Source organism: Oenanthe melanoleuca, chromosome 12 (assembly GCF_029582105.1).
Source record: "Oenanthe melanoleuca isolate GR-GAL-2019-014 chromosome 12, OMel1.0, whole genome shotgun sequence".
NCBI classification, from domain to species: Eukaryota; Metazoa; Chordata; class Aves; order Passeriformes; family Muscicapidae; genus Oenanthe; species Oenanthe melanoleuca.
Genome location: NC_079346.1, coordinates 19,934,032 through 19,956,110, shown reverse-complemented (window position 1 = coordinate 19,956,110; position 22,079 = coordinate 19,934,032). Strand labels below are relative to the sequence as shown.

Sequence of the window (22,079 nt, the reverse complement as noted above, 5' to 3'; positions counted from 1 at the left end):
GCTGGTTTCCTGGTGTGTATGTGCTCATTTTTAAAAGGTAATTCCTAGAATTGCAGAGGGCGAGACATACAGAGTATGTTTTACCAAGCAGTGCTTGGTGAACACAGGTTTGCATTACAGCACAGCTGATCCTGGCTCCTGCTCCTCAGGGCTTGGGTTTAGCCCAGCTTTTGGGGTTCCTTCTGCTGTGGGGCTCTCCCAGGAAAGTGGCCTACCTGCTTGGCCACTTGGGGGGTGCCATTCCTGATAGAGATGCTTTTAATCTTCAAATCCTTGGGCCACCAGAGAAAAGCTGAGGTGAAATCCAGTCTCGTTGGCAGTGCTGCTGCTGCCATGCTGGGCTGGTGGCTGTCAGCACTGACTCAGACCTGTCTGCCCTGGGAGTTGGTTCTGTTGCTCTGTAGGGTCTGGACACGTCCTGATTAGAGAGCTGATAGTGCCCACCCTCCTCATCCCTTGTGGATGTGTGATGTCATATGGAACCTTGAAACGGAGATCGTTCTGTAGGGCCTCAAGGAACTGAGCAGTGAGCCCTGGTTGATCTTGGGGGTTCTGACTTCCAGCTTTGAATAACAGATTTGCTGCTGGCATGGACAGGTTCTAGTTAGGCCACATAACAGTATGATGCTGGCAAAGACTTGGGCTGTGCAGTAGGTGCAGTTTGCTGCCATCTAGAAACTTCATTTATTTCTGTTTGGTTGATTTCTTTTTCCCGAGGTGGGTGATATTTCTTTTATACAGTGTCACCAGTTGGTTTTTGCTGAGGAACAAAAGGCACGTGCTAATAGTAGATATTTTTGCAGAGTAATTTGGCTTGTGCTTGGGCAGAAGGTGCCCTGTGAGAGAAAACACAAGAAGGCTGGATTGCAGCCTTTCCCTGTGGAGGAGGATTTGTGCTGGGTTTGTACAAGGCTGGTCTGACAGTGGGCTGTTCCCAGGGCCTGCCTCCTGAGGCTCTTCATGGAGCAGTGGTCAACAGCTGAGGTGACATGTTGCATGAGGAAGAAGTGCTAAGACAGTAAAATCACAGAATTTTGTTGGTCATACAATAATTCAAGGATTATTTTCCCTGAGACAATTCTCCTTCCTACCCCCTTCTGCACCAGACAGAATATAGCCTGTGGTTTCTAAAATGCTCTTGAAAATCAGTTTATTTCCCGGATCTTTTGTTTACTGTTGTGCTTGCCCCAGTGCATGTGAGAGAATGCACTCTATCACTCCATCCCTCAGTTATATGCAGCAGATAAACAAGGATTTATTTGATCAACCCAGCACTAATTCCATAGAGAAGTTTTGCAGTATGTTTGGAGATAGAAGAGGAGGTTTTTAGGCATCTGAGGAGTTGTCTATGCTGACTGGGATGAGCTGAGAGCCAGAGGGAGGAAGGGTAAAGGGCAGTTTTATGCATGAGTTTCTGGTTGTATGGCCACTAACCTGACACAGCATTTTTGCCCAGGCAGAGCCTCAGGGCAGGACTCCTCCTGCAACTGCCCTTTGCTCTGTAAAACTCTCAGTGACCTCAGCAGGAACACCTCAGTGTCCACCCCACTAGTGTTTAGAAGGATATGGGGAAGCTCCTTGTGAGAGGTTATTCTGGTGACAAGGCTCTGGTTATGGGTGTCCTGTGAGGATGGCAGGTCTGAGGACATGCAGCCTGTGAGTGTCAGGCTCATGGAGCAAACTGGCAACAACCCCCAGTGCCACTGACCCCATCAGGGCATGGAGCTGTTGCTCTCTTAGGATGGAGCAGAAAGAGTTGAGGGCACTTTGGGACGTGAATTACTGGTGGCATTGGTAGTGCTGGCGTTGGATTCCATGTCCTTCAGATTCTTCTCCAATGTGAGTGATTCTGTGATTCTGTCATTCTGCTGAGCCAAGAGTCCTGTGTGGGTTGTGGGTGGAGGGGCTGCTGTGTTGGTCACAGGGTTGAGTGCTTCAGGCTGAGGAGATGAACTGTGGGGAAGGGCCCCTGCACTGCCCTGGCTGTGGCTGAGGAGCCAGGACATGCTGCCTGCTCACTGGCTTTGTTTCTGAATTCTGCAGAGTGTCTGCTCAGGTGTGTCTCTTTGAAGCTGTCTGGAAGCAGAGCAGAGCTGTGTGGATGCTGGCACAGAGTGGGACGGGTGTCTGAGGTTCTTGGCTGACACCTGTGTGTCAGTTGCAGATGAAATAGAAACCATACACAGAGAACAGAAGGTGACTGCTGAAAGGAGTGGGAGAGAGGAAGAAAGCAGCAGAGAGAAGACATGTGCAGAGCAGCTCACTTTTCACACCTGCAGCCTGTTGGCTCAGCCCCTGGGGCGGGAGCTTTGCCCTTGCAGAACCCTTTGGAGCAGGGCTGGCATGTGCTGGGTGCTGTGGAGGGCTGCACAGTGGTGTTGTCTGCTTTGTCATCTTCCCCTGCTCCCAGGCCAGGATGAGCCCTTCTTGCTTCCTGCAGTTGCAGTATGGCCACCCAGCCTGAAAAAAGTTTTGGATGTGGCCAGATTCCTTTGTGGACCAGTGCCACTTCTTTCAGTGGAGTTACACAAGGAATAAACAAAAAACCTAAGAGAATGATTTTGAGGAGAGGTTATTTTTGTTCTGTTTGTTTAATGAACTTCTTGACCTTTTGGGCTTAATTTGGGCTTGGCAATTTTTTCCTTCAGTTTTGTTTTATTCCTGCCTTTTACCACTCTCTTTCTCTGGTTCCCTCCCTCCTGGCTTATTTCCCATCTGCCTTTGGGAAACCCAGTGATGAGAAGAAGGAGAACAAACATCAGGGCAGCTGTAATCACACAGGGCTGAGCAGCTTCACTGCTGAATAGGCTGAGCCCAGTTTTCAGCAGCAGCACCTTGGCATAGTGGTGGGTCTGCAGATGTCTTGTGCCTAGCTCAGGTCCTTCACATGGCAGAGGATGGGGCTGGCACTGCCAGGGGATGGAGCAAGAGATATGCTGCTGTGCAAAAAACAGCATGAGACATTCTCCCAGTCAATGGTGAAGGTGTTCACCTCTTCAAGGTGTTGCCTCTGAGGTCATCAAGATGACAGGCATTGCAGTCAGCTGGAATTGTGAGATTGATTGTTGGGGTCAGTCTCTAAATCTTTAATTATTTTAAATTATATGACAGCAAGATTGAATCGAATTTTGAGTTGACATAAAATAATTAGGGGGAAAAGAGTCTCATCTAGCACTTTTCAGCCACGTGTGTTTCATGAGAGAGTCATTTGCCAGCAGTAGGGATCAGGAGAGCTGGGCTCCATTTCTGAAGCAGGGTGTATTTCCTTGCTGTGTACATTCCCTCAGTGAGAAAAGGTGGTTGGAAAATACAATTAGCTCTAAACTCAGCAGTAATTCTCCTTCAAATTGTATCTTAATAAAAAAGAGAACATCTTGGGCAGTTTCTGATTTAGGCACACTGCATTTTAAATCTGTCCTAATTATAGTGCTCATCGCTTAACATTCATTTAATGAAGATCCTCATTTATAAGGACAAGGTTGGCAAATAGGAATTAATGCCATTATAACCCTGAGTCTCCCAAAGGAAACAAATCAAAAGCTCTGTGAAGGAAATGAAACCTTATTATTTATAGCAAGGCAAAGCACAGAGTCACCAGCCATACCTTTGTGTATCTGGCTCAGGGGCTGCAGCAGATGTGGTTTGGAAAAGACAGTGGAGGAGTCCCCAGTCCAAGGCACCTGTCCTGCAGGTGGACCTTGGTTTTGTTTTGGTCTCAGTTTCTGATTCCAGACCAGAGCTCCTCTCATCAGCCCCAGAAATAACCATAGTGGTTCATCAAGGCCCAAAAATAAGGCTAGAAGGAAGACATCCCAGTTGTCTCTGTGGATCTGGAATGTTTTGGTGGATGCAGGTCTCTGCTGCTGTTATTTCATCTCATGCTGATGTCAGAACTGCTTGATTTGAAGGTGCACTGTCAGATTGTCTTCATAGGTGTTGATTTCAACACACACAGGAGGTGGATGGTTCCACTGGCTCCTTAAAAACCTTGGTCATCTGAACAGTGTTTCACTGGTGGAGTTCAAGTGGTGGCAGTGAGAGTTATGTACCAGCCTAAGAGCCCTCAGGGCAGTGCAGAGTGGCGCAGGCTCTTGCAACCCTTGCAAACATCTCCTTACTTACTTGGAGGCTCCAAGTCTCTGGTGACTTGAGGGCAGGGCTGGAGCTGGGCCAGGGGAGGGTCAGGCTGGATCTCAGGGAAAGGTTCTTCCCTCAGAGGGTGCTGGGCACTGCCCAGGCTCCCCTGGGAATGGGCATGGTCCCAAGCCTGCCAGAGCTCCAGGAGCTCCCAGGGATGCACAGGGTGGGATTGTTGGGGTTTCTGTGCAGGGCCAGGGCTGGACTGGGTGGTCTTTGTGGGTCCTTTGAGCTGAGGACATTCCATGATTTTATGAAGCCTCTGAAAGCTCTGTGTGGGCAGCACAGCCCAGCGCTTGGACAGAGCTGGGCATTTTCAGAGCACTGAGTGAATGTTTGTCCATTTTAGAGCAGCAACCTTGGGGCCATGGGGCAGGTGTCAGTGGTGCTGCCTGCAGGGGGAAAACTGAGTTGAAAAGCTGAGCTCATTTCCCGGGATGAAAAGCAGTCCAAGCAAACTGATGAGCACTGAGAATTTTCCCTGTCCCTGCGTTCAAGTGTGGCTGAGGCATGCTGAGCTCCTTGCAGGGACTGTGCAAACGCTGTTCAGTTTGCAAGAGGAGCCCTTTCCCTTTCCCTTTCCCTTTCCCTTTCCCTTTCCCTTTCCCTTTCCCTTTCCCTTTCCCTTTCCCTTTCCCTTTCCCTTTCCCTTTCCCTTTCCCTTTCCCTTTCCCTTTCCCTTTCCCTTTCTTGCTTCGTGTTTCTGTGAGCGAATGAGGTGATGTGAAATCCTGGCTGTCCAGTACAGCTTGAGTTCTCTCTCATTTAGGCCTTAGTTAAAGACATCCGTGCAGGGGAGCCTCAACCCTGTGCCCACACCAGCACGTGTTCCTTCTGCTGTGCTTGGTCTTGGGTCTCCTGCTGAAGTGACACCAACATGTGTCCCTGTTCTCCTGAGCTACTGAGCTTGCTGCTTTGCTTTAACTGTAGCTGACAGCAGGCTTCAGCTCTCCAAAATCTCTGTTTCATGAAAACATGACTGATTAGATGAGACAAATCCTTCTGCTTAGGAAAAGGCTGGTTTCTTTGCTCTGAAGACACTAGAGAGCACACAGAGGAGAGGTCAGGTCAGTGTTCACTCTGTAAAGCCACCAGGAAAACAGCCCAGGAGACATGAACCCATGGAACAGCTCATTTCCTTGCTCTCAAAACAACCTCCCTCTTTTCCTTTTTCTGTCTTCTATTAACTTCTCTTGTGCTCACGGTGTTGGCTGTTGCATTTTTGGATGCTGGGATGGACACTTAACATTGGCCTGGCATCAAAACATGAAGCATGAGCCTCTCCAGTGCTGGGCAGTGCTGCTTTTCTGCAGCACCTCTGGTTTTGTCTAGGTGTGGAGGCTCCTGGAACTGGACAGGTGTCTTCTGTACAAATGACACCTTGTTGGTAAGGAAGAGTGTTGTTGTGCAACAGGTGATCCGTGACACACTGAGGAATAGCAGTCATTAAGGGATGGGGATGAGCTCAGGGTAATCACTAATTGTGACCTTAAAAATGCTGGGAATTCTTCTACACTTCATGGAGCTTTGATGATTTGTCCTCGTGAGTTGGGGTGGAGCAGTGCTGGGAAGGGAAGGGAAGGGAAGGGAAGGGAAGGGAAGGGAAGGGAAGGGAAGGGAAGGGAAGGGAAGGGAAGGGAAGGGAAGGGAAGGGAAGGGAAGGGAAGGGAAGGGAACGGGAAGGGAAGGGAAGGGAAGGGAAGGGAAGAGAACTTAGCCTATTTTTTCTTCAGCTCCATATCTGTTTTCCTAAATTTGATTTTATTCCCCATCTAAGAGCCTTTTTCTTGTTTTTTTGTTTTTTTTTTGTTGTTTTTTTTTTTTTCTATGTTGTCTTCTGGTTGATAATGGAGGTGACATGGTTTTGATGGAACAGATACTACGTGGGTTAACTTTTCTCCTGAACCTACTTAAAATGTCACCTCCCTGCAGATGACAACCCAAGGTTGCCAGAAACATTCATGCTGTAAAACCATTTAATTTACACACCTTTTATTAGTGTTACCTGCATAACAAAAAAAATCATTGTTAACTTTATCAGAATATTGAAACTTGATAAATCTCTTCACTGCAAACACAGAAGCAATTTCATTTTAAAGTGGCAAAGGGCAGAGTTTCTAATAAAAATGTAATTTGTAGCCTCTGACTGCAAAAGCTTCTAATGTGCTAATTCGCCTTTAACTCTGTGTAACATGGGTGAGATATCAGTTTAAAGAGCTGCAATATCAAAGCCTTTACTTGTCATTATTATTTTTTTTCCCTACAACAGTTTTGGTAAAATTAAAATACATTTTTAATAACATTTCCCTTTTATCTCATTATCAAATTAGCTTTATGCTGCCTCAACATGAGTTAAATCACTTAATGACCATTTGAAAATCAACCATTAGGTTGGTTAAAATTGTTACAACAAGATTCCTGGATGCAGGATAATTAATCTCTTAGGCCATCTTTGCTGTGTTTGGGCAGGAGGGTTTTTTGAGCTGTGAGAGGTGGTGGTGACTGCTGCTGCAGCATCCCACATCCCTGCCCTGCACAGCAGATGCATCCCCAGTCTCTGCTGGCACGTCTGCAGCCCCCCAGGTTTAACAGCCATGGCACAGCAAGTGAGGGGCTTTGTGGGGTGCCTGGGAAGGGCTTTCTCTCACAAAAGAATTTTCCAGCCCTGGCACAGCTGCCCAGGGCACTGGTGGAGTTCCCATACCTGGAGGTATTTAACAGCTCTGTGAATGTGGCACTTGGAGACATGGGTTAGTGGTGCCTGGGCAGTACTGGGGATGTTGGACTTAATGGTCTTTGAGGGCTTTTCCAACCTATTTCTGTGTGTCCTGGTTTGAAGGACAGGTGTCTGCCAATAAGGGCAGAAGCTTCTCTTTGAAATGGAGAATGTAAACCCCCTCCCTCCAGTTTATTATGATTTTGAAGTTAAGGGGCTCTCAGGCAAAGACATGGGAATTAGCAATAACAGTTCTTTACTAGGAAAATTAAAACAGGAATACAGTATTACGAAGAACAAACCCAAAACACTGCCAGAGTCAGAATACAGTCTGACACCCTGTCAGTCAGTCAGGGTGTTGGTAGCAGTCCCATTAAATGGTGGCTACAGTCCCCCTGCAGTGACAGATGTGATTCAGTTGAAGCAGTGCTCCTGTAGAAGTTTTCCTCTGAAGGTCCAGAGATGATGTGGAAAGGTCCAGTGTTCCTCTGGAATCCAGTGGCAAGAAGGTATCGTGAGGTTCAAAATCTCAGTTTTTATCTAGGTAGGAAATGTTTGGCTCCTCCCCCTGGCTGGAGCATCTCCCAGTGGGATGATGTAATTTTATCAGTCATACAGTGGGACTCAATGGCTCAGCAGCAGATGATATCTTCCTGGAGGGAGGATGGGTTGTGGTTGTGGAAAAGATAAAGATGATTGTCCCACCTGGTCTTAAAGACGGCCCATTAGCCGATAATATGTCCCACGGAGATAAGGAAATCACTGCCCCACCAGGCTTCAACAGATGGTGATAGAATACACATTTCTGGTCACATCCTGTATTGCAACCCAACACACTGTGGAAATTCTGTGGCTCTGTGATTCTATCCTTCAACAAGCAAAAATTTTTTCCTTCTAACCCAACAGTGCTACTGAGAGCTCTTCTCAGTTCTTCCCTGACAATGGGAATGCACCCAGATCACACACTGACACTGCTGTGGGACTGCTGGATGATCCTGCTCCTGAGCACCCTGCCTGGGGCCTGAGCACCTTCCCTGAGTCCTGAGCACAGCACCTGGATCCTGAGAACAGCACCTGGATCCTGAGCACAGCACCTGGATCGCAGGCACGTCACCTGTGATCAAGCACTGGTTGTGATCACATGCCAGCTGCCTTTAGACCCATCTGATCATTTTCAAATGCTTCAAATTGAGTCTTTTTGATGTTTCTTTCTCTTGGGCAAATGGAGCTGAAAAAAAAATCTGGAGGGACCAAAGTGGAGTGTTCTCGTGAGAAAAACCAATGAATACAAACCACAGAGTGCCATTTGTGCTTCAGTTTGAGGGCTGAGGGGAAGAACACTACTCAGTCACTGTAGATGACTTGGTTTTCTTCAGCTGGAGAAATGCTTTGATTCTATATTATTGGTAATTAACCACCCTGAGAAAAAAAATACATTAGTAAATTGTGTAGGAGATGATTCAGAACTGGGCCTTGGCTTCTACCCCAGCTGGCAGTCCCCTTCTGCTTTTTATTCCCAGGTGGAAATGCTCAGATTAACCCCAGGGTCAGCACAGCCTCCTGCTACCCAAATCTTGCTCCTTAAACCCAACGCAGGCAGCGGGAGAACCTTGTTCCTCTATGGCAGGAATGGTTGCTTGGGGCTGTCTGGCAGTCTGGCTTTAACTTTTGGTGGGAATTTGGATTCCTGAGCCTGTATCCATGTGGAAGCCGCCAATGGTCCTGCTGGTGGCAGTGCCTGGAGAGCCCAGCTGTGCTGGGTGAGCAGAGCAGCACAGCCTGGAGTGGGTTGGTGTTTTGGTTCCTGATCTCTCGAGGCTGTTCAGCTGAGAGATTGCTTGGACAGTTCACACACAGAGAGGGCAGCAGCTTCTCCCTGTGAGCAGCTATAAGTGGCCAAACCTTATTCCAAAGCCGTGCTGTAGCTGGAAAAGTTGACTGTCTTGTAGGGGCCCGCTGGAGTTTGAGGTCAGTTATTTTTACTTCCCTTCCTCAGATGTTTGACTCTCTCAGAACAATGGCTCCCACCAGGCTGCAGCCATCACCCTGTGCCACAGCTGCTCAAACCTCCTCCCTTCCTGTGCCAAGGGTCTCATCTCCTTACTTTAGCTAAATATAGACTTTTCAAGCTCTTGTAGAGAGCCTAATCCATACCTTTACTGAGCTTAGCCAGCTGAATCCAGTGGCATAAGCAGCTGACACAGCTTTGTGGGTAGAGGAATCCTCTACATTCTCTTACACTGGCTCTAATCTACCAGGGTTTGTTTAAATTTTCTACTGAATAATCTGGTATTTTCTCTTAATTTTTCTGGTATTTTCTACCAATCTGATATTTTTCTCTATATATGATTCTGAGGACTGGATTGTTGTGATGGTGATTTTTCCTGTCGGCAAACTTCAGTTTTCCAGGACAGCACAATAATTTTTTATTTTTTCAAGTAACTGTTTAATGAAAAAAATCAGCCAAATCTGCAGTTGCTTTGACGCAATTCCAAAATAATGATTTCTGTTCCCAGTCTGGGTTCACAGAGATGAGAGTGTCTCTGGCTTTGGTTGCAGAGCTTCACTCACCCTGGGCTCTTTGTGTTGAAGGGAGCTGGCTCCCACATTGATAGCTGCAACAAGGCTACCATACACACCAAGGTTTCTGGCAGGGTCTTATTTTGACACAACATTTACAATGGTAATAAAAAAGATGTGTTTCTCTGTCTTAGCTAGTTTGGCCTTTCCCAGCGTGGTTGCAACCTTGGTTTTGTTGCTGCTGTTCTTGAGCAGCAGGTGTTTCTGTGGTTTGTGGTGGTGATGTGCAGCACCGTGTGCCTCAGGGTCAGCAGGGGGTTCAAAGCCACCTCTGGCAAAGGGGGCTCACAGCACATTTTAACAGCTGCTTCCCTGCCCCAGGTGTGCTTGTGTTGGTTCTTGGACACCTGCACACCCCACCAAGGGCACCCAGAGCCCTGAGCTCCTCAGGGAGCAGCTCAAGGGACTCTCATGGCAGGGGTGGGCACAGCACTCTGTGTTATCCCTCCTTTATCAGCATCTAGGTCATGGCCTTGCTGCTTCTGGACCAGCACCAGGTGCTGCTGGTGTGCCCACCCTGTATGTATTTCTCCCATTGCTGAACCCATTTTTGAACAGGCTGGTGTCCTCCAGAGCTTGAACAGAGTGAGAATGGTCTGAGGGGTTCTGTGAAGTGCTTGGAAGAACTGGCTCATGATGCTGCCTGGCCTTTGGGGTGGAGCAGCCATCCTCTGCTCTGCTTCCTCCGGGCAGAAACAGGAGCAGTAAACTCTGAACTCCTGCACTCAGCAGTGCTCAGCAGTGCTGGGGAATGCCAGGAGTCAGAGTGTGGCCTTGTGTGTGGAGGTGGCACTGTATGACCCCTGCCTATACCTTTTCCCTGGCAGAAAAGCAGTGCTGATGTTCTCTGGAGCTGAGGAGCACAGGGAGCTATTCCCTCCTCCCTGCAGAGCACCAGGGAGGCATTTCAGGCCGTGAAGTAGAGGAAGCCCTGGAGAGCTCTTGGCATGGTGTGATCCAGCCTTGCTTGTGCTGGAGCTTAAGGTGCTTCTGATGCCTCTCAGGGTGATCTTGCCTAGCTAAGCTCCCATAGAGCCAAGGCACCAGGGATGGATCCCACACCACCCCCCTGAGCCCTTTTCTCTGTGTGGTGCCTTGCAGCCTGGGCTGCTTCTGACACAGGCAGCAGGAGCAGATTTCCCTTTGACCTTCCTCTGTGGCAAGACATGCTGCAGCTGGATTCTTTGGCTGGCTGCTTGGCGCTTGGACTGTGCAGCAGCTTCTTGTCGTGGGTGCTTCAGTGCTTTGCCGTGTGTTGGGCTCCTCCCCAGCGCTGAACTCCCACAGGATTGTCCATGGGCTTGCCCAGGGCTGTGGGTGCTGCTGGTGTGTCCCACCCAAACCCACGTCAGTGGCATCCTGGCACAGCCAGCAGTGCTCAGCTTAACCTCCTCATCTTCCACATTGCAAACAGAGATGGGACCTATGGAAGCTGTGCATGTGGTATCCCTTGCCAGGATCCCTCTGGTACATCACAGCTGCCCACACGTATTTTGTGAAGGTGTGTTTTGTTGATCAGGTTTACGTGGGATGGTGCTGGGAGAACTTTGTGTAGGTGCAAAATAGTCTCCTTGGAAAAAGAAATTCTGTGGTGCTCTCTGTCACATTTTCGTGGAGTTCCGCAGTGGCAACTGTGTGGGCTTCAGGCTGGCAGCTTTTGGAGCATCTCTTCAGGCATGTAGCTACACAAACCCAGTCTGTACCTGTGCACACAGCCTCAGAGCTGGTCTGGGAGGTCAGTGCAGCTGCACGGCAAACGTGTGCAGCTGTCCTTATTCCTGGTGTGCTTGGAGATGGGCTAACATCAGATTTACCTTCTTGTGTTCCAGCTGTGTTGGTGTGGAAGAGGAGGAGGCACCAGATATTGACATCTATCATTGTCCAAATTGTGAGAAAACCCATGGAAAGTCGACCTGTAAGTACCCCTGTGCAGCCAGTCCCTGACATGCAGCAGGGTGGGGGTGTTGAAACAACAGGAGCTTTTCATTTTGGTCATTTCAAAAGGCATGCCTCAGTGTCATGTGCCATAAATATTGGAACTCAAACCAGAAGGTGAAGGAAGGTGTTTGGGAGAGGAAGGTGCGGGTTGATCACGGAGCTTTGGATGCAGTCTTAGGCATATGTGAGAGCTCATGCAGGCACTTACCTGGAAAACTGCAGTCCCCAGCCCCACAAAAACCTGAGTGTCCTTCTCTGCATGAATCATGGCCACACTCAGTCATGTGGGCTAGAAAAACCCTATGGAGGCAGCTAAGTGCTAATAGAGGGAGTTTTGGAACCTGTATGGTGTTTTCTGTCTGTAGATGAGAAGAGTAAGAAACAGTTTGTTTTGCTTGGCCTGGATATAGAATTGCAGTGATTTCAGTGTCAGTCAAAATTGTAGGATACACTGAGAGTGCCAATTCTTGCAGTTCTTTTGCAGGAAAAAGGTTCTCTTGAGCAAAAGTGACAGTTGATCTCAGTGGGAGTTTTGTCTGGGAAGGAATCGTGGGATGTGTTTGCTTTGGTCAGATTAATTCACAAATTCTTTCTATTATACAATGGAGGAAAAGAAAAAGAAAATAAACCAATTCCTGTGAAAGATGAAATGCTTTGCTTGAAAACCAGTTATTATAAATAAGCAACAGTGCTGGGGAGGATCCTGTTGCTCTGCAACCTCACAGCAGAAGAGCACTGTGCTCATCTGCTGGAGCTGAGGGAATCCTGATGACCTTTTATTTAGTGTGAAATAGGGGACAACTGGAAGGTGACTCTTGTGTTAAAATTCAGAATTTTTAACCCAAGCAATTATTTCTGTATTGCCTTAATTGTTAAAGATTAAAAAAATTCTAGTGGGAATGGAATGGAGTCTGAAGTATTTGTGGGCAAAAACAGAATTGTATTTACACTGTGATTTTTAAAAAATGAAATGTGAACTAGAAACTTGAATGACCTGCAGCTGTTTCTGTCTCCCAGAGGGTCCAACTGAGAAGCTGGCAAAATCCCTGTTGAGGGGCTGGTTCTGAAAGACTTAGCAAAATCACTATGTACCTACAAAAATGCTCTGGTTTGAAAGGATCAGCCTTTGTAGTGTTTTGTTTTCCTGGTTACACAAATAGCCACAAATCATTTTGAAATGAATGATTTGGGATTGAAGGGGGAGTGACTGCAGACACTCCCAGGCTGTTCCTAACCCAGGAGGGAAATAACAGCACAGAATCTCCAGCCTCTGAGTGTGTCAGTGCATAACACTGAGATGAGTCTGATACTTTGATTTCTTTCACTTTTTAAAAAATTATAAATGATGAAAGGCTCCTACTGTTCAGTTCAGGGGGAAAAGCCCAGACAGAAGCAGCAAAAGCCTATAATCAGGAATTGAATATCAATTCTATAAAAACTGGCGTGCGTCATCCTAGAATTCAAGACATGGCAGTTTTGATAAAAAGATTGCAAGTTTAATATACCAGTTATGATGAGGAGAGTTGAATTGACAACAACATTCTGATGCTTTTTAAAAGGTTTCTGTCTATCCAGTTATTTTTATCCAAATGAAAATCTGTTGTTGTGTCCCAGAGCACGCAGCCCAGCAGAAGGTGCTGCTGGGGCACAGTTCCACCCACTGCCATGGCAGGGACACCTTCCACTGTCCCAGGCTGCTCCAAGTCCAGTGTCCAGCCTGGCCTTGGGCACTGCCAGGGATCCTGGGGCAGCCACAGCTGCTCTGGGCACCCTGTGCCAGGGCTGCCCACCCTCACAGGGAACAATTCCTTCCCAGTATCCCATCCCTCTGGCAGTGGAAGCCATTCCCTATGTCCTGTCCCTCCATGCCTTGTCCCCAGTCCCTCTCCAGCTCTCCTGGAGCCCCTTTAGGCCCTGGCAGGGGCTCTGAGCTCTCCCTGGAGCCTTCTCCTCTCCAGCTGAGCACCCCCAGCTCTCCCAGCCTGGCTCCAGAGCAGAGAGGCTCCAGTCCTGGAGCATCTCTGTGGCCTCCTCTGGACTCTCCAGCAGCTTAGTGCCCTTGTGCTGTTGGTCCCAGGGCTGGAAGCAGCTCTGCAGGCGGGGTCTCAGAAGGTGTCCCTTGATCCTCTTCCCTCTGGGGATGCAGCATGATGGGAATACAGACCAACATCCATTCTATAGGTTAGCAAGGACACTCCTTTTCTCCCAAGAGCATAGGCAGCTTGACATGCAACACTAATCATCAAAGAAGTGAAGTGCAACAATTTTATTTTAACATAAATTATCATTCTCCTTACCTTGAGTTTTGGTGACGATGTCACTATGATTACTGCATAGTAATTTTCCCTACTAATGTGTAGAATTGTGGATCCTGTGGAAAGAGGAGGCTGTTTGGCTGTAGCCCATCCTTGCAGGGCACATCAGGCCAGGGGAGTTAAAAGCTGGATGAGGTGGAGGAGGGAGCAGCTTGCCTGGTGAATTCCATCTGCTGGAATCTGCATGGAGGATGTCCTGTGCAGGACTTGGGCACTGCTGGGAGATCATAACTGCTCCAGAATCTGTTCAGACCCATTATCCAGCACTATTAGCTCTGTAATAAAGGAGTGGGAGTTGTTCTAGTGCCAGTAGTTCACTGGTAGGATTTAATTATTGCAAGATTATCAAAGGGAAACACAGACACCAATTGTCTGTTATGCAACTTGTCTGGATTTAAAAATATAAGTGTATTTTTGGAGCTCGTCTTCTACCATATATGTTTTCCAGATGTCAAATTTAAAAATAATTTTCCTCTCCTTACATTTTTCCACATTACCACTGTGGTGAGTGGCTGCTCTCAGAAGACTGCTTCCTGTCACATGGCATTTTAAGCCATTCCTGTTTAATGAAATGTGTAGGGACTTCTCTTTGGGAAAATTGTCCATATTATCCAACATTTTCTGACATCATTTCAGTAAAATGTGAGGGCTTCATTTGGGCAGGCTTGGCTCATTTTCATAACACAGTCTGAAATGCTGGGTTTGATTGCTGCCTCATTTGCAGCAGTGAAAATCAGGAGAAATCCTTTGGAATCAGTGGAGTTACAGAGCTGCAAGTGAGCCAAAGGCTGTGGCTGTCTTTAAGTGGCTACAACCTTTGGTGTTGATCAGTAGAGAGCTCACAGGGTGCTCCTGGGTATCCCTGCTCTAGGGAAGCACCCTGGTCATGGTTGGAACAAGATGGACTTTGAAGTCCTTTCCAACTCAAACAGTCATTTAGGTTGGAAAAAACTTCAAGATGACTGAGTCCAACCTGTGACTGATCACCAGCTTGTCAAGACCAGAGCACTGAGCCATGTCCAGTTGTCCCATGAGCACTTCCAGGGATGGGCACTCCACCCCTTCCCTGGGCAGCCCTGTCCCATGCTTGACCTTTAATTCTTCCCAAGCATTCAAGTTGATGATCCCTTCTACACAAAAAGATTTGACATATAATATATGTGTTCCTGTGAATTACTCATTTTGAGATACAGTTTTTGTAAAAATTTATTCCCTTTTTCCAATGTTGGACTTCCCAATGGTAAAATTTGATCAGAAAGATCTGCAGAAAAAGAAATCTGTGATAAATTACAAAAAGGTAGCTTTTCTGGCCAGTGCTGGGATCTGCTGCACATGGGAATGAGCCTTCAGTCCTTACTGTGGTGTTCATGGCAAAGATTAAATATAGAAAGTGTGGCTGAAAATGGCCAAGACTCGAGTGTTTGATGCATGTAATGGACTCCAGCTGCCATCCAGGAGACAGCCCCTCCTGGGGAGCAATCTGGGGTGAGGAATCCCGGCTGCCTCTGCAGGAGGGCTGGGTGGGAGAGGTGGCTGGGGAGGTTCATGGGAGAGGTGGATAGGGACAGGTGGATGGGAGAGCTGGGTAGGGAGAGCTGGATAGGGAGAGATGGATGGGAGAGGTGGATGGGAGAGGTGGATGGGAGAGGTGGATGGGAGAGGTGGATGGGAGAGGTGGATGGGAGAGCTGGGTAGGGAGAGGTGGATGGGAGAGCTGGATGGGAGAGATGGATAGGGAGAGGTGGATGGGAGAGGTGGGTAGGGAGAGGTGGATGGGAGAGGTGGATGGGAGAGGTGGATGGGAGAGCTCTTGGTGCTGAGGCAAAGAGCTCCCCTGAGGTTTTGGGAGAGTTGCAGTGGATTTGTCCATTCAGTAGTGATCTGTCACTTTCATTTCCCCACGCTCTGTGCTTTCTGGAGTGTAATAAAGGAATGTGCTTAGAGGATAAGCTCTTTAATTTTCCTGTGTCAAGTGACACCTCTTTCCCTGGGACTTGCACTCAGAGTGCAAGTGCAATCAGCACACTCGTGGTGTGGATTCGGGTGTGCTGAGAGGGGGAGGAGGCAGAGGCCGGGAAGGGAGGGAGAGGAGGAAGGTTTGGCATTCAAGCCAGGCTTGTTTCCTTTGTTACCAGGAGCATTGAATTAATACACTAAGCCTGAGAGTCATTAAGATAAAGAACTAGCAGCTTTAATGAATATCTCCAGCTAGGCTGGAGCCTGCATGGAACTAATAAACCCAACATGCTTTGTGCAAAACCTGGGATGGACTCACTGGGAGATATCTTTCCGTGAGTTATTTCAGGGCTGTCGTCGGGAAAGCAAAATTTCTCTTTCCAAATCTCATGCATTATATCTCTATGCTCCAGATTCCTTTCTGAATGGAAAAGTCTGTGTGTACAAAGAGTGAGGAGTGGGTGCCATCCATGAGAAGTCTGCTGCCTTCCCTCACTGTTTTGATAAGAGGTCTGGACTTGGGGTGAAATACTGAGTTTCATGATGTAAAAGAAGGGTGGAAAATGAAAGTATGTGACATGAAAATTTTATTAACAGAGGCTTTAAATGATACAAATGTGGAAAAACCCAGTTTCCTAACAAAGTGAGTTTCTCTGGACACACTGTGGAAGCAGGAATAGCTGAGGGAGACAGTGCTGACTCAGGGGAAAAGCAGGACCAGTTTTTCTTGCTTTGTGTTATCTGGCTGTCAGAGGCAGGGCAAAACCACACTGAAACCTGACTGGCTCACGTGTGCTCACTCCTGCTAGCCCTTTATCCCTGATGGACTGTCCTGTGTGTCCATCCCTCGCTGGGAGCAGAGTCAAGCTGCAGGTCTGAGCTATAGGAAATTACCTTCCCTGCACTTCTAGCAACTAACTTCTTTCCTGCCTTTGCCTTTGCCTTTGCCTTTGCCCTTGCTTTTGGCTTTGCCTTTGGCTTTGCCTTTGGCTTTGCCTTCCCTCCCCTTCCCTTCCCTGTCCATGCTGTGTGCATGGCACACTAAAATCCATCAAACTTGGTGTCACATCTGACACTGCTGAACAGAGCTTTATTCTGAGGTAATTCCTGACGAGTGCTCTCCCACAGATCCGTCCTGCAGGCTGTCCAAGGGCCTTTCTGGGAGTTTCCTGGTGAGGATGAGGGGCTGTGTGAGAGCCCAGGGTGTCTGGAGCTGGTGCCTGTGTGAGGCTGCAGGCACTGCAGCTCAGCAATTTTACCCAACTTCTGCCCCCTGCTACAAAATGCTCACTGCTCACTCTGTAATGGATCTTCAGCTGCACCACAATTGTCTAATAGGGTATTGAGGGCAATATTAAAATGTGCAGGGCAGCATGGCAGGGGTTCCCTCCACTCTGCTCATGTGAAAAATTAAATGAAGATTCATCCTTTCTGCCAATGTCTTAATAATTATCTTCAACTTAACATAGCTGTCCAATTCATTCTTTTTCAGTGAAAAAGAAAAGAAATTGGCATAAGCATGATACTGGCCAGACAACAGAGGTGAAGCCTGTACAGAATGGGAGCCAAGTGTTTATTAAAGAGCTTCGAAGTCGGACGTTCCCCAGGTGGGTTTTGGTGTAGATGGGGGCAGGGGCAGTGCTGGGGTCTGTGAGGCTGGGAATGGTCTGTGCTTGAAGCATTGCAGAGTATTGGTGGTTAAGTCAGTGCTGTTTGACTGCAGATGTCCCAGGTTATTCCCTTTTTCACATTTGTGCAGCTTTATTCAGATCTCCTCTCAGCTGAGCCCAGTACCTGTGGATTTCCACAAATGCTGGGATTTGGGAAGGCAAGGATCATGGAATCAGAGAATGGTTTGGGTGGGAAGGGGCCTTGAAGCCCATCCAGTGCCACCCTTGCCATGGCAGGGACACCTCCCACTGCTCCCAGCCCCAGTGTCCAGTGTCCAGCCTGGCCTTGGGCACTGCCAGGGATCCAGGGGCAGCCACAGCTGCTCTGGGCACCTGTGCCAGGGCCTCACCCCCTCCCAGGGAACAGTTCCTTCCAAACATGCAATCTAAATCTCTCCTAGTTTAAAACTCTTCTCCCTTGTCCTACCACTATCTGCCTCTGTAGAAACTCACTCTTGCTGTTTTTTATAAGCCCCCTTTAAGTACTGAAAGTGGCTCTAAGATCTCCCCAGAGCCTTCTCTTCTCCAGGCTCAACCAGAGCCTCGTCCCTAGAATATCCACTTGCATAAGAAACTAACCAACTTACTGCATAGAATTCTCCAGTTCTCAAAATTCCAATGTCTTTGCTGAAGTCTGTCCCCATTTTGGACAGAACAATGACATGTTCAGCTGCTGGGTGACAAAGGCTCTCTCACTGGGGTAATGAATGGTGCTAATTGTTAGGTGACATGTCCCACATGTTATTAGGCTGCTCTACAGCCATTTGCAAGAGTCATAATTTTCTTTTTGGCTCTTTAATGTAGGCTGTAGCCAAATAAATCCTTAATTATTAATAACTAATTATTTTAGAAGAATCCTTGGAGAGTGGCAAAGTAAACACAGAACTTTTTCCTTTTTATGGAGAATTTAATTTCACATTTAATTTAAGATACTAGTCTCAGACTGCTTAAAGAAAAAGCTGAAAATAATTCTGGGAAGTGTTTTGCAGCTTTTACAGGTGTGTTTTGCTGAGCTCAGGATCCAGTATTTTTACTTGCCTTGCTATTTCCATTGGGGCCTGCAAGGTTTTTTTATCTTTGCTGTTGATTTTTTTTTAGTAATTTGTGATTTGACAGGTTGTACAGCTCATTTTTAAAAAGATTTATGGCCCAGGCAGACTGATTTCTGTGACCTCAGGTGGCCTCTGGGTCTGCAGTCACACATATAGTATCTCTGAGTCACTCCAAAATTGTTATAAATAATACAGGCCCCCATTTTTTCTCTTTGTTACTCATGAATGAGTGCATAAGAAAATCCTGCTGCCAAATGAATCTCCTGAGACAGGAGGGTCTGTAGCACAAAGAAATGCCTGCAAGACCTGGGGCTTGAGCACAAAGTCTCGTGGAGGAATTTTCTCCTCCAAAACAATGGATGGGATGTGCAGATGTGACAGACCAGCCCCAGCACTTGGCACCCAGAGGTGCTGGACTGGACAGGTGCTCAGACCAGGAGCATCACTGGTGGCTCCCAGCATGAGGCAGGGAATGAGCACAGCCAGTGTTCACAACCCCCAGTGCGTGCTTGGGAGGGTCTCAGGTCAAAAGGAACACTGAAGAGAGCATTCTCTTCATGTCATTCTGTTCTAAAGTTTAATACCAAAGTGGCACTGGAGTAGCAAGAGCAGCAGTGATAACAATTAAATTGATTATTCCCTGTGAGGGTGGGCAGGCCCTGGCAGCTGTGGCTGCCCCTGGATCCCTGGCAGTGTCCAAGGCCAGGCTGGATGGGACTTGGAGCAGCTGGGACAGTGGAAATTGTCCCTGCCACTTCAAAATGATCTGCAGCATATTTCCTGAGCACATTATTCAACTACTTTAAAATGATTTGCAAAGCATTTCTAGGGCCATTTATTTGTGATTGGGTAACGTTTTTAATCTCACCTTCTTTAGAGTGAAACATTTAACATTAATTCCTTTAATGTTGATCACTGGTAGCTATCCTACAGCTGAGGAAAGGGGTCTTTTGCTATAAGCTGTTACTTTAGGACTTCCCAGTAGTTGGAGCATGAGGCTTGAGTGATTGATGTTGCATGATTTTATTGTGCCCTTCATGCTTTGCAGTGGATGGGGTTTTGTCTTATGTACCTAATTTCCCTGTAATTCCTTTTCCACAGCGTCTGCCTTTCTGCAGTGAAATGCAGAACATTCCAAACTCAGTGTGGAGCCCCCTCATCACTGAATCTGTGTTTGCTTTTGCAGTGCTGAAGACATAGTGGTGAAAGTTCCAGGCAGCCAGCTGACAGCAGAGTATTTGGAAGAGAAGGGCTTTGCAGAGCCCATCCTGGTCCCCAAGAAGGATGGGCTGGGCCTGGCTGTGCCTGCACCCACCTTCTATGTCAGCGACGTCGAGAACTACGTCGGTGGGTGCCTGGCATTGCACTGCTGGGAGCTCAGCTGCTTTATAGAAAGAATTAGTTGTGTGGAAAATTGTAAAATGTATTGTAAAATGTTGTCTGTGCTGTGTGCTGTGCTGGTCTCAGTGTTTGTTATGTAGTGGAAGCTTGTAGTTAGCACTTAAGTCACTCTTGTTTTGTGTGGCAGCTTGGCAGTGAGGCAGAGCCAGCCTGCTCTGCTCTCCACAGCTCTGCACAAGCAGTAACAGCCAAAGTGCCATTGAGGGATGGTTTTCCCAGGGACATGACTACAAAAGCACCATTTGATGGGTATTTATGCATATGCAGGTTCTTCATGCATATGTGTCTGTGTGGGTACATACATAAGCATATATAAACATAAGCATACATAAGCAACAGGAAGGATCCAAGGGCCAGAAAATCTGAAGACTGAGATGTTTCTGGACAGGTTAACTCAGCCCAAACGTAGAAAAGGGGGCAAGGCAGACTGTCCATCAACCTGTCCTCTCCCCTGAATTCATGTGCAGGGCCAGAGCGGAGTGTTGATGTCACTGATGTCACCAAGCAGAAAGATTGCAAGATGAAGCTCAAGGAATTTGTGGATTACTACTACAGCACAAACAGGAAAAGGGTCTTAAATGTCACAAACCTGGAGTTCTCTGACACCAGGTAAGGGTTCAACCTGCAGCACAGTAATTACTACAAATTTATTTTGATTTATAATTTGTATTTAATTTATTATTTTGTATATAACATATTTCTATATAATAACATAGCTGTATACTCTGCTATACTACCCTATTTTTGAATTATATTAATATTACTTACATAGAATTATATATAATTTTAAATCATTGAATCCCACGTTGTGTCTGGGTTACATGGCTGTGTTCAGCCTTTGCCTTCCCCAGTGCTTTTTCTCCTTAGGGAAAGTTGTTTAGCAGCTTCTGGCTGCTCTGACTTTAGGTGTAGGATAACATGTCACTGGGTGTCACTGGGTGTCCTTTGAGAAGAACAACTTGGGAATTTTGTTATAATTCTGGACTCCTATGGCACTTGTTCTAGTTCTGGTTTCAGTGCTTTTGCCAGCTAACCCGTGATCTGTCTGACCACAGCTCAGGGTCAGGGTGATGCTGACTTCCCAGTGGCAGGCTGGGTGCAGATCAGAGGGATCAGATACTGGGAAGGAATTGTTTCCTGTGAGGGTGGGGAGGCCCTGGCACAGGATGCCCAGAGCAGCTGATCCCTGGAGGTGTCCCAGGCCAGGCTGGACACTGGGAGCAGTCTGGGACAGTGGGAGGTGTCCCTGCCCAGGACTAGATGGGGATGAGCTGATCTTAAGGTCCCTTCCAGCCCAAAGCACCCTGTGACTCTGTGATTAGCTGATGCCAATGCTGAGGACACTGCCTGGTGCTCTCTGCAGCTGTGCTGCCATAACTGAGCACTGCTTCCCTTCCAGCACTGGGCAGAGGCATCTCTGAGATACTGAAGACCAAAAGCTGCACGGGTTATTTTCACAGGCCCTGTATCCTTGGGGTAGCTGATGCTTCCAGAAGGGAAGCACCAGGAAAAGGAAAAGATCCTTTTACACACAAACACTATGCAGATGATAATGAATGGCAGCAGAAAAACAAAGAATGCTTGTTTTGGGGAGCACGAAGGCTGAAAAAAGAAGGCTGGTGGATAATGGCAAGCTAATTCTTCCCAGGCATTTCCCTGATCCCTGTGGCTGGAGTTTAGTGGTTCACCCCCATTGCTGCAGAGAGCAGCTCTGCTAACTTCAGGTTTGAGACCACTGGGATCCTCAGCAGAGATTTTTTCAGCTTTTTACCATTATCCCCAAATAATGGGATGTTTTTTTTCCTGAAAGACTGCTGGAGCTGTCGTTCATACTCTGCTAATCGAGACATTAATAGCAAATATTTTATTTCTTAGCATAGACAGTGACAGTTTAATTGAATGTACAGCTCCATCTTCCCTGCCATGGAGATGGAGTTATTGTCATCAGGGCTTGACACTGAGCACAAATTACATGTGGGAGCATTTAATATTGGTTTGAAGTGCAGATACTCTTACTGATGTGTCTGGCAGTGAATCTTCACCTCCTGCACTATCAGCCCAAATTTTGGACTATTTCAATCTACAATTCAGCACATTCTAGGATGAAACAGTTAATATCTGGCTGTCATGCCACTGCATTGTCTTAGCTGTGATTATAGTGTATGTTATGTATTTGACAAAAACATAGTATATGAATGATATAAATAAATAAATAGGAACATATGTTCAGTGTGAATGAAGATAATAATTCGTATAAATTTAGATACATATCCAGTAAGAGTATGTCCTTAATGTACATAAATAGATTAATTCA

The 22,079-nt window shown here is 47.1% G+C and overlaps 1 protein-coding gene across 3 annotated transcripts in view; it reads left to right on the top strand.

Moving 5' to 3' along the window:
- The window catches only part of PHF2 (PHD finger protein 2), a 54,379-nt gene that overhangs the window by 13,239 nt on the left and 19,061 nt on the right, over positions 1-22,079 (top strand). For all 3 annotated transcript variants that reach the window (XM_056501945.1, XM_056501947.1, XM_056501946.1), the window contains exons 2-5: positions 11,263-11,348; positions 17,135-17,249; positions 19,551-19,711; positions 20,233-20,374. In XM_056501945.1, coding sequence (XP_056357920.1) covers positions 11,263-11,348; positions 17,135-17,249; positions 19,551-19,711; positions 20,233-20,374 — 504 coding nt within the window. The remainder of the gene's footprint in view (positions 1-11,262; positions 11,349-17,134; positions 17,250-19,550; positions 19,712-20,232; positions 20,375-22,079) is intronic.